Source organism: Rhineura floridana, chromosome 5, assembly GCF_030035675.1.
Source record: "Rhineura floridana isolate rRhiFlo1 chromosome 5, rRhiFlo1.hap2, whole genome shotgun sequence".
Classification (NCBI taxonomy): Eukaryota; Metazoa; Chordata; class Lepidosauria; order Squamata; family Rhineuridae; genus Rhineura; species Rhineura floridana.
Window position 1 is genome coordinate 155898004 of NC_084484.1, and position 12670 is coordinate 155910673.

The following is a 12670-nucleotide window of genomic DNA, read 5'->3' on the forward strand; positions in this document are numbered from 1 at the left end:
ATAGAGAAGGGAAGGTTTTTTTGTGGGTTTCATTGTTTCTTGTCAATTGCGCTTCTCTCCCTGCAGAAGCTGGTGGGGGTGCAACTGAGAGAAAACTGATTTGATCAGTAAAACCCTTTTTTAAAAAAAACAAGCTCTGTGTGTGTGTGTGTGTGTGTGTGTGTGTGTGTGTGTGTGTGTGTTCCTTCTTGATGGTTTGAAGGAGCGAGGAGAGAGAAAGAACTTAACGGGGAAAGGGGAAGGGGAAGGAAGGCTGTAGCAAATACAGGAGGACAGAGCAGTCCGAAGTGCCTTGTTTAAGGCTCTGGAAGCAAAATGACACTTGTGGAGAGTTTCGTGGGTGGAGAAAGGGGAGTATCTGAAGTGACAATCCAACCCCAGCAAAAAACATCGGAGGAAAGAGCCTACATGGGAGGAGTGCAGTGAATCAGAGATGGTTTTTTCTTCACTTACTGCATTTTCAGCGGGTTGCTTTGATTCAGATTTAAAGGGAAAAGCAGCCACACATTCCCTTTCTTTGCAACGTCATGTAAACTGTGCAAATTAAATGGGGGTGAAAGGTGGCACCCATCTCGCATTAAATCTTCATGTGAACCAGCCCTAGATTTCTCCTCTGCCATGAACTCACAAAGTGGCCTTAGGTAAGCCACTCTCTCTCATCCTCCCCCCACCCCAGATCTGAAATATGGGGGATAACAATACTAACTTAGCTGACAATGCTGTTGTAATGACTTACAGCTACATAATGCATGTGAAGCACTTTGCTTTCTTGAAAGTGCTATACAAATGCTAACCATTAGTGCTATTATTACACAGACATGTATTGTGGAGACAGGCTTTAGAGCAGAGACAGGGCCAACTCTCACCCTCCCAAATTGAATTTGCTGTAAAAATTAATAGCTTTCAAGCTCTGGTGGGTTATCTTAAGCTAACTAACCAGCAATCCCATTTCATAAGCTCTAAAATTGTAGGCATGGGGGAAGAATTGGCAACAACCTCACTGATAAGTGACACTTCCCAGTAGCCATTCACTTAAGCGCAATGGCCCATTTTCAGCTGATCTGCTCCTGTGGATGGTTTGTGTGGACACGTGCAAGAGCACTTGTCCATATGGTCATACCTGCTGCTTGTACAACACTTCTCCGTGCAGTTGCCATTCATAATGGCATTCCACATAGAGGATTTTTGAGCACATGAAGCCCCTTTAGTCTACCTCAGAAACATCATAATATAATAGTGAAGATAAATGGAATATTTACAAAAACCTTATTCCCAGTTAAAAGTGTGGACTCCAAAAGCTAGTCACTCTTCCCCATCCCCCCAAAAAAAACTCAGTTCAGAAAGAAATCATTTGCAACACTTCTATAAGAGGATCAGTTTTGGTGATTCTGCTGTTCCATATTGTGGTGAAGGTTTTGAAGTCCATGTAGAAATGCATAGAATTAAGCAGCACCAGCACTACCGCCCAATCCATTTAGCGGGAGATGCTGGGAGTTGAACCTGGGAGCTTCTGCATGTGAACATTAGAAGATATCTTACACTGACTCAGATCATTGGTCCATTTAGCTCAGTGTTGTCCCAGCCTCTAAATGTCCTTTAAAGCAACTTCCCTCAAAGTTGTCCCTATAGATATTGTTGGCCTACAACTCCCATCATTCCCAGCCAGCATGGCCTGTGGACAGGGATGATGAGAGTGGTAGTCTAACAACAACTGGGGCCCCAAGGTTGGGACAGGCCGGCTCTATGCTGACTGGCAGCAGCCAGGAATATTTTCCAGCCCTGCCTGGAGATGCCAGGGATTGAACCTGGGACCTTCTGTATGCAAAGCAGATGCTCTACCATTGAGCTGTGGCTCCTTTGAATTGCACCATTAAATAACTTAACCATTATTATATGACATTTTAACTGATTTTTGGTTTTAAAATTGTCTGCAATCAAATCTTTGAAACAGTGTTTAAAGGTAAATCATCTACCCTCCAAATGTAGGAATGGAGATCTCAGAAAATCAAAAGAAACAAGCCATGCAAAACGCACGCAAGTCAAGACATGGAAAGATGAAAGGTGACTCTTTTCCTACCCTCCCCCTGACTCACACAAGATCCTTCCTCCTTCACTGAGGAGTCCTGGCTTTTCTTGGGCATGGTGGGGAAGTTAGTAATGCATGAACCAGACAATTATAGATCCAGGTGACAGCAGTCCCCATGCTTTCAGTGCCTGGAATAGCTGCCAGCTGTAACTGTGGCAGTTTGCATGTAAAATTTACCTACACGTGTATACGTGTGTAGAGATTGAGGATAGCTTGGATGCAGAGCCAAATGTCTTTGCACAGACTGGCCCTAAACTGTGAACCCTTTATACCATTTTAGTCTTTCTCCCCATATATTAGTCTCACACTTGTTCTCCATGCTTTCTTTCTACAGGTGTCAGCTATAGTGGGTGCCCAGTGCCACCCCCTCACCAGAGTTTACATCCTATCCACCAGCGTCACATCACAGTGCCCACTAGCATTCCACAACAGCAGGTCTTTGCCCTGGCAGAACCGAAACGAAAGCCCTCGCTTTTCTGGCACACGTTTAACAAACTGACCCCATTCAAGAAATGAGTGGCTGAAGGTCCCTGGGCGATAGAAGGCTGTGTGGTGAAGAAGAGCCACTTGCCAGCAAAGAATGGAAAACTCTGGATTCTGTTCTGGAGGGAAGGAGTCCAAATCCTCCTAACCTGCGATCATAACCTTCTTTGAGGAGGATGACATGCCGGCGGTTTACTGGAGAAAGCTGTGGTGTGATCTGAAGCAAACACTGGCCAGTGTCAATAAATGTTGCTGATGAGAAACCCGCCACTTGGTCACAAGGGCAAATGGCTCTACACTTAAATAGTGGCATAAGGTTTATGTTGTACTTGTACCAAAGGAATGTTAAAATCTCTAGGTCATTTTGCCTGTCTTAATAATGAATTTATGGCCAAACTTTAAAATAGGAAGGAAAGTATTTCCCACCACCACGCAGCATGTTGGCAAAAAGAAGTGTCCTCTGTGAACACCAAGCAGGCGAGTGGATCTCTTGCAATCAGGCTTGCCGCTACTGCAAGAACTGCTGAGCCTCAATCCTTCCTATTTGTCTTTGTTTGCCGTCTTTTTCCTATTAATTTAACCCAAGTAGGAGTAGGACTTCTGCAAGGCCTTAGCACCTTCCTGGCAAAAATGGGAGAAAATATTTCCTTGGTGACAAACAAACAAACATGCATTTTTACATGCAGTTGCGAATGATGAAGGAAGAACCCGATGTGTCTTGGGTTGATTCTTACCAAAAGAGGTACTTTGCTGCATGCATTGAATGCACTTCAAGAAACTGGTTTCATTTTATTTTGTTACCTGCAACTGTTTTAGCCTGTGAAAATTGCCTCTGTGATTTCCAGTATGTCTGCTTTTTACGCTATGAAAAGCTGAAGTGTTCTCTGTTCTTAATGGCGCTAATGCAACTAAACAAACAGGAATTGCACAAAGTAACAGAAATCCAAGAGACAATTTACTTGAGAGGTTTTTGTCACGCTCTCCTGTAAATTGGGTGGGGAATCTGTGGTCCTCCAGCTTCCATCATCCCTGACCACTGTCCATGCTGGCTGGGGCTCATGGAAGTTGAAAGTCTTACAACATTTAGAGGGCCACAGGATCCCTCACCCCTGCCATAAATATATAAACATTCCATCTGGTTTGTGCAATTCCTAGAAAGCCTTCAGAAGACTTCCAAAATAGAGTTTGATTTCGTTATTCTTGTCTATATCAGTCAAGCAAGAGCGTTCTTTAGGGATTGTTTCTTCGCAGTCCCAATGATCCTACACTGGGGATCACCTGGTGACATCAGAAATGACCTTTAATTAAAACTCAATTGAATTGTGGCCTATTTATGGAATATTAAAATATTTCCTTGTTTTATTTGCTCCATTCTGTTCTATGAAAATGAAACTGTTTTTAATTTAGTGTTAACAGTATATTCTACCCTGAGAAACTGGTCATAAATTAATGTTTATGGCACACACTACTATGTTCCCCTCTCATTGGTCATATATTAATACTTAGGGCAATGTTGCATTATCAACAGGATAAAATGGGACAACAGGCTCCATTTCAAAACTGGTTGCCAAAAGATACACAGATTGCATCCAACTGCCTTCCCCTGAGCTTTAATTGAATCAGGGTCACCTGGGAAGGCTGCAGCATGCAGACCATTGGTGAGATGATTTCAAGAATAAAAGTTATGCTAATAACCAGGAATGTTCTCTTATAATAAAGGTAGATTCAGGATTTTTTTTAACTGTGAAGACAACTTACTTCCCCCTCCCTTTTTTGGTTAATATGTTAAACTATATGAAGGACAATGGGCTACAGCCAAACTTCTTAATCACATGGTGAAATATAAAAGAAGACTTTGGTTACAATCCTAAACATCTTTACTAGAAAATAAATCACATTGAAATCACTGGGATTTACATCTGAGTAGATGTGGGCTCTTCATTCATTCTCTCTCTCCCTCTCCCCCCCCCCACACACACTCACTAACACGCAGAGGATAGACTCCAGCCAAAGTGCAACACCTTTAAACCCCATTGATTTCAGTGGGAATGTTTAAAACTTACTCACTGAACTCAGCAAGACTAAAAGGTTGAGAAGTTTGGCATGATGTGTATTGTTTTTTAAAAAGTTATTAACTCGAGTGGCAGCTTCTACAACAGACAAGAAAAGCCTTATCTGTTAGGATACAAATGCTTACAGATGACCCATCTTCATAGATGTGTTGTCCAGTGAATTAGATCTGTTAAAATTAGTGCTGTGCTGAAAACTGTCCTCTAGTTTCTTTAAACAATTCTTCCCTTATGGAAGAGCCTTCCATTTTTCTGCCTCACTCTTGGGGCACTTTAGAATTTGTGTGTTTTTGAGCTGATCTTATTGTAGCAAACTGGTTGAGGGTAGTGGGCATTTTTCAGTAAAATATTTATCCAGTGCTCTCCAGCCTCCCCAGCTGCCTGCACTTTGTAACCTGAAAGAGTCCCATGAGAGGAGTTTGCTTGTGAATTCTTCCCCTGGGTTTTAATTGAAGTATGGGCACATTGGAAGGCTGCAGAGTGTAGATAATTAGTGAGACGATTAGAAGAATTAAAGAAAACACAAACACCCTTCGGTCACCTCAAAAGTGAGGTAAGCACAACAAAACCTCTGCAACCCTTGCCACCCCAATAATTTCACCATATATTTTCGCTCTTCTTCAGTGATAATTTTTGAATGTAATTTCTTTTCTCATTAATTGATGGAGAACTGTTGATGGAGAGCCGCCCTGGGTTCCTTCTGGGAGGAAGGGCGGGATATAAATCTCATAAACAAATAAATAATAAACTGTTAGGAGGAAACAAAGGCTTTTTGGCACAGTTCTCGTTAAGCTAAGTTCTTGCACCTGCATTTTTCATGTTCTTGAAAATGATCTTTTACTAACAAACATTTGTAAATGGAAGTGGTAGCTTTTAAAAGCAGACATATTAGATACGCCTTCTGTACATTGCTGAGCAATGATGAAAAAGATGCTGGTGCTAAAATGGATTGCCCAGCAGGCTGTCAACTTTGTTGCTTGCTTTTCAATTATATATTTTTCAAATATCATAGTTGAGAACTAGATATATAGAATTACGTATGGAGTGGCATTTTGCTTGCAGCAGTTACTTAGTTGTTAAAAGCATTTTTAAAAATAATTTCAATGGAGACAAAGGTAACTGCCCTGATAAGCCATCTGATTTGTACAGTTTAATTCAAAAGCTGATTTTTGAAGGTACAGACCTCACCTCACCTTTCTCCACTCGCACTCAAAAAATGTGCCCCAAAATTATTTTTAACAGGGACATGCAACAAAAAGTTGCAATGAATTCGCATATTGTGTTTGGAGGGTGCCAGCCAGCTAGCCATGCAGCAAGGCCTTTCATTCCCAACCCCGCCCCAGTCCATTTTTCTTTTCCAACGGACAGTCTGGGGTATTTTTTGGGGGGTGGGGACTGTCCTCTTAGGTTTGTGGGTTTTTAATAGATTTTTTTGTACTTCTCCCAACCCCAGAGTTTCCCCAAGCACGCCGAAGTGACAGGAGTCTGCCACCATGGCCTGTGCTAGTGTCGATTACACTTTTAAAACCTTTTAACGTTTATCATTATACAACCCTAAACTTGAGAGGCTTCAAGGCAGGACAGACCCATCCTCCTGGCTGTGCCTGCTTCAGTCTAGGTGCCAATGCCATGATAACAAAGAGTTTGTGCAAGGCATGCTAGTCCTATGTAACTGACTGGCTGTTGTTCAAAGCTGCAGTTCTTTACCCTGTGGGTACAGATAGCAGGGTATGGAATGATGCCCACTGAGGTCTATTCTGCTTGGGGATGTGCTACGGCTACTATGCTGTGGACTTCCTGCTAGAACCAGGCGATTTGCATCAGTAGGAGGCCCTCCCATTCTTCTGTCACTTCTCCCCCTCCAGTTCCTCTCCTGATCCATAGAACATAAAAAACCCTTGCTGGATCAGGTCTAAGGCCTATCTTGTCCAGCATCCTGCTTTCCACAGTGGCCAACCAGATGCCCATGGGAAGCCCACCAATGGGAAGCTCACAAGCAGGTCGAGTGCAATAGCACTCTGATCCCTAGCAACTGGTATTCAGAGGCATACTGCCTCTGATGGAGATAATGCAGCCATAGTGACTAGTAGCCATTGATAGCCTTATCCTCCATGGATCTCTGTAATCCCTTGTGACAGAATGAAGAAGTACTTCCTCTTGTCTGTCCTGAATCATTTTGCTACATTGGATGACCCTGGCTTCTAGTACAGCAGAGGACAGAAACCAAAGAGATGCTCCAGATTTTCCTAGATAAGTTTGGCCCTCCCATTGACGGAAATTGCCTGGCTGAGGAGTGTACCTCTAAGTATGACAGCTTGATAGATACGAGGATTAGAATGGATCCCTGTGGCTCACCATTTGCGCCTTGATATATGCAGGATTGCGCCCAGGGAACACTGCAGTGTTAGCACAGGAATGGAGCAAAAAAGGTTTTGGATTTCTTTGTAGATGCACTGATATTATTTTTTCAGGATATTCTCAAATGTTACAAAGGGGGGATTTTAAAAATCATCAAGGTTACTCAGGAACAATGTTATGCACCATACCTTGCACACAAAACTGCTTCATTTAATGAATTTCTTCACTTTGGGGGGGGCAGCCTTTTTGTTTTGCACAAGGAAGGTGGTGGCTGCAGCATATTCAGAGTGTGAGGCTATCTTAATGGCAATAATTTGTTTAGAATGTTCTGATTTTGGAAAATCTGAAGGCTGGAAAAATCAATCCGATTTAGATCTTGTGATAGATGCTCTGAAATTACCCTGGAAATTCAATATAATTGTGCAGCTCAAATCCAAAGAGCGATTTCAGACTAGTTCAAGGGCTTGTCTCACACCGTGGGATTTTTTTTTACTATTTTTTTTCTCTTCACCAAAAACTCATTATCACAAAGTATTTTTACAACTCTTCAGTTTCAAAAGTTGTTTGCTAATTGCACCCTAGTGGGCTGCTGTTACAGAAACCCAAGACCAAAACACCTTTCAGGCATGCAGAATTGATTGAGTAGCTCTTTAGGTTTGGGGGGGACACACCTGTAGCTCTCCAAATGTTGCTGGACTTCCCTCTCCTGTCATCCCTTGACCATTGGCCATGGTAGCAGAGGCTGATGAGACTTGGAAGTCTGGAGGGCCACTGGTTCCCCATCCCTGCTTTAGTTGCTGGCTCAGGTTTGTGGGGAAATCAGCTATATATTTAAGAATATTGCGTCTGCAGCTCACCATAAGCTTACCTTGAGCCACATCAAGTTAATATCCTTTTGAATAATATAGCTGACTTTAAATTTGCATATCAGTGCACATATTTTCCCTCCCCCCACAAATTCCAAATGTTAATTTCTACAACTCTTGTATAGTTTTAATTTATTTTGTCATGTTCTAATACGACCACTGAGTACAAAGGTGCCTCACAATTCTAAAGCACAGCTTAGGAAGAGACTTTGTGCAAAAGACTCTCAGCCTTTACATTTGAAAGGCAGAAAAGCACAGTTGCCCATGTTTCTGTTGGACAAAGCTAGCTCCAGACTTGTAACTCTCTAGCTTGCTACTAGCATCTTATCATTTTGCAAATAATCTAGTTTTAACAGTGGCTTGCATTTCAATATACAAACGTGAAGGAGCTTAACTGAACAATTTCACATTTTGTCATGTGGGGCATTCTTTTGTTGTTTTTTAAAGATGTATTTTAGATTTTAGCTTGGAGTTTGAGCCAAAGGACCTTAGCCATAATAAAGTGGTATATATTTTTGTCAACTGCCTCTTCTCACTGTGTATGGCATTTGCACACGTAAGACGCCTTCCAAATGAGTCTGTGATTTAAAATTATTGGTAACTATTAGGGCTGCTTGTTTAACTTACCTGTGTATTTTATTTGAACAAGTGTTCTATAACATTTTCCCCTTCTGTATATGTTTTTATGCATCTTAACATCTGTGCGCTGCTACGTATGTTTCAAGCCAGGGATCCTGGCCTCAGAAAAAAAACTTGGCTGTTGACAGCTAAAGGATAATGTATAGGATCCCTTTACCTTCACATGTATTTGCTGTGAAGTAATGCCAGATTTATTTGTATCCAATATGCTTGTTTTATATCTTTCACAAAAATATTTTCTGGGAATGAATCTACAAATGTACTTTCCATTTACATGGCTCTAACTCCACATGTTTTGATTCAGAATGTGCATAATTTAATATTTCTCAGCTGTGTCATATAATGTCACTGTACAGTTTCAATGTTTGTGACTTTTTTCATAGTGTATAAAATCTTGTATGTGAGCTTTAAATATTTGGACATTTATCTGACAGCAAAAACATCACTTTGTTGTTTGAGTGTGAGCTTTGCAAACTCAGGTCAGTTTTTTAAACATCTAGTTAACATTTAGGTTTCTTAACTTCCCCTTTTATTTTGTTTATTATTCCATTTTTATTCTACCTTTCCCCCAAGGAGCTCAAAGTGGCATATAAGCCTCTTCACCCTCTTTCTATTTCATCCTCACAACAACAAGGTGAGGGAGGTTAGACTAAGAAGAATGTGAATGGCCTATGGTTATCCAGTGGTCTTCATCACAGTGGAGATTTGAACCTGGGCTCCAAGGTCCTATCCCAATGCTCTTAACCATTATACCACACTTCCACTTAACAATGCTGAAACACATCACCTGCCATTTCAAATTCCAATTGCTTGGCAGGCCTATAAACCAGGTCCACAATGTGTTAGGGATGTACTTCTAATCTTTGGCTGAAAACAGCCTCTGTCAAACTGGTGATCTCAAAGTGTTTTTTGACTCTTGAGAGGTGTTCTGGCTGGATCTGATGAGAGTCAATAGTCCAATACAGGTAGAGCAGTGGTTCCCAAACCTTTCACCCTCAGACCACTTGAAAATTGCTGAGGGTCTTGGTGGACCACTTAATGTATTTTCTGCCTGTTGTAATCCCATCAGGTTCAAATTGCAATACAATAAAATACGATCTAAGAAATAAAAGAAGCAATAAAAATACAATTAAAATCAGTATGAATATTCAGTGTAATGGATGTGCCATCTTGTGTCTTCAACCACAAATCCACAGACACACCAGAGACCACTTGAATGAAGCATGCGGGACCACTGGTGGTCCACAGACCACAGTGTGGGAACCCCTGAACTAGAGAGTACCAGGTAGGTGAAGGCTGCATTACTTCATCAATTAGGCATATCAGTTTCTACTTTAGGCTGCCACTGAAACTCAGTTTCACATTTTAAAAAGGCAACTTTTACTCTGCTAAATTTTTTCAGCCAAGAAACAATAAAGTGTTAAAACTCTAACTGGAAATACTGTAAAATAATTTACCTGCATTTAACCCTGTATGATACTACATTATAAGGCAAAGCCACTTCAAAAGGCTCAGTGAGCCTCCTTAGAATACCAAAAATGCTTCATGACACTCTCAGCCAATACTTTTCACAGAGTACACAAACACTAGATTTTTACTTTGGCTGAAGGCATCAGAGGGACATTGGGTGCTGTGCCATTTTCATCTTTTAGGAAGCCGCCCACCACGCCTCCTCCCTTGCTGCCACCAGCCCTTTGCTCCCCCTCTTGATCCAGTCCAGGAAAGGAGGCAAGCAGTGCTTCTCCGAGCCACCTGTGTGCCCCACAGGGAAGAGGGTATGCCGTCAAGAAATAAGGGGGTGCCATGGGGTCAAGAGGCTTCTGCTGTCAGTTCTTTGTTGGAGCGTGAGCTTGCTTGGCAAGCGTTTCATCATGATCATTCCTGCCACACCCCTTGCTGCAAGTGTGGCTAGAGGCAGGCAGCTGGGACACGCTGCTTTGAAATCCTTTGGGAAATTACTGAAGTAGTAATTATCTTTTTGTTATTTGATTTCACTTATAAATTGCTTCCCATGAGTTATCCTGAAGTGATTTACCATCGAGCAACATATGACTGTTACATATCTAAAAATAGTTAAAGCAATTGCATATATAAAAACAGTTATATAACCATTTTAAAACAGCCACACGTACATAAAAATCAATTGGGATCCAAGACAGATCCCAACTGGTGTCGCTGCTGCTTCTGTTTCCTTAATCGGGAGTGCAATTTTTACAGCTGATGTCTGGTTTTCTTAGAGATAACTGCAAACTGAGAGGGGGCGGAAAGGTTAGCTGTTTGATCAGTCTGAGGATAAGATGTTTCACACCACCTCCCTTCTTGGTGTGATCATTGCATGTCGCTTGCTAAACCTGTGTGTGTATGCATGGGCTGCTTCTATCTTTATATTTTGTACATGGCTAGTGGCCTGAATGGCAAGCTTCAAATAGCCATTATCGCTGACCAAGAGCACCATCAGAAAGAATGAATGGCTCATGTTGCTGTGCTGTGCATACTGATAGCGAAAGGTCCTGGAGGAACAGCAAAAGTAAATGCGAATATGCTATGAAGCAACTATGGCCCATAATAGTATATGTTCAATACATTATAACATTTCATTCCCCATCCCCTCAACCTTGGTCAGGACTATAATGGTCTGAAGGCACAAGAGGCAGCACCCTGCTGAAGCTGACTAAGTCTGGTCAGTGCCTGGATGTTGGGAGACTGCCTGTGAACCATATGTACGTGGCATTGGGTTTCTATCATGAAAAGAAAGGTGGGGTATAAATGTAATAAATAAAATAAATAAATAGGTTATCCTAGTGAGATGAAACAACTAGCTTCGTTTCTTTTTTATACAGTGCTCAGTCTGGCATCCATCTTGGAGCCACTCCCGAAAGCACGAGCCTAGAGTCAGATCCAACTTTTCTAAAGAAACACTTCTGCTTTTTGGCCACTAGGTGGCAACCACAGAAAAAAATTACTAGGTAGTGAGAGAGATGGAAGGGTTAATCTTTTCCCTCCATGCCATTTTTCTAAGCCCCCTTCCTTCATATACTGTGGTTGGAAAACTGCTGTTTATACCTATAGCATTTTCCCTCTCAGGGCAAATAACAGCCTAGTTGGAAAGTGGTGTAGGTGAAGATACAACAGATTTAACTTCTGCTGAACTCCTGATCCAGATCAGGGCCCACCAGGACTGACTTAAAAAACAAATGCAATTGGAGATATGCAAATATATTGGTTTATTTAATGTATCATCTAATTTGCCCTACTGTTGACCAGTAAAGACAGCCTAGAAAAGAACTCTTTGGGGCAAGAAATAGTGCATGAAACATCACCCAGAAGGGGTGCAACAAGCTTCCTGTAATGTTTACAGTGACCACAAGATGCCAAAATACTAGCAGTAGTTTAGTTTATTTGGTCTACAGACCATAAATGTCAGATAACAGTACTGGGTAGGGATAGCCAACCTTGTGCCCTCCAGATGTGGGCTACAGCTCTCATAATCCCTGACCATTTGGAGGCTGGTGGGAGTTGTGGTTCCAAACATCTGGAGGGCTCCACATTGGCTACCCCAGGTATAGGATGATCAGGACAGCAACAGCAGGAAAAAACACTATATGCATGCAAAATCCTCAATCAAAAATAGTTTAAAAATACAGACAATTTTGACTCGGAACTCTTTTCTTTAACAAATTGTGTTCTAGTTTGACGGTGCAGCAAGGAACTTTGTTACATTTTCTGTAAGTTTAGAGTTGGAGTCTTGCCATTAAACTGAAACAAAATTCATCTGAGTTTTCCAAGTGCAAAGAAAGTACTGAGGAGATAAATTGGGATCTTGCATGCCTATAAAAATTACAATATGCAAGAACATGAGGTAGCATTTCAACTGAGCCACTTTTTCAAGGACAAACTCTCAAATGTCAAGGAACCCTGATAAATCGATTTTCCGTAACTGCCATGGCAAAGCATTGAACCCAGACATTGCAAATGCTCTCTTCTATCTAGGATTATTTAAAGTTGCGCAATGCCAAAAGTCTTTAGAGAGTGATACAGTACGTTTCAGTTGTTTCTTAGGCAGATTAATGAAAGTCCCCATTTCCTGGCAAGTGAGAATGCATCACACCACAGGAGATTCTGGTGGAGTAAAAGCAATTGCCTTGATCTTCTATTAAATTTGTCCTCTT

The 12670-nt window shown here is 41.5% G+C and overlaps 1 protein-coding gene across 7 annotated transcripts in view; it reads left to right on the forward strand.

The window, feature by feature from the left end:
* Window positions 1-9639, forward strand: part of SPATA13 (spermatogenesis associated 13) — a 120328-nt gene extending 110689 nt beyond the window's left edge. For all 7 annotated transcript variants that reach the window (XM_061628539.1, XM_061628541.1, XM_061628542.1 and 4 more), the window contains 2 exons: window positions 1987-2061; window positions 2421-9639. In XM_061628539.1, coding sequence (XP_061484523.1) covers window positions 1987-2061; window positions 2421-2602 — 257 coding nt within the window. In that variant the 3' untranslated portion in view covers window positions 2603-9639. The remainder of the gene's footprint in view (window positions 1-1986; window positions 2062-2420) is intronic.
* The last annotated feature ends 3031 nt before the right edge of the window (window positions 9640-12670 follow it).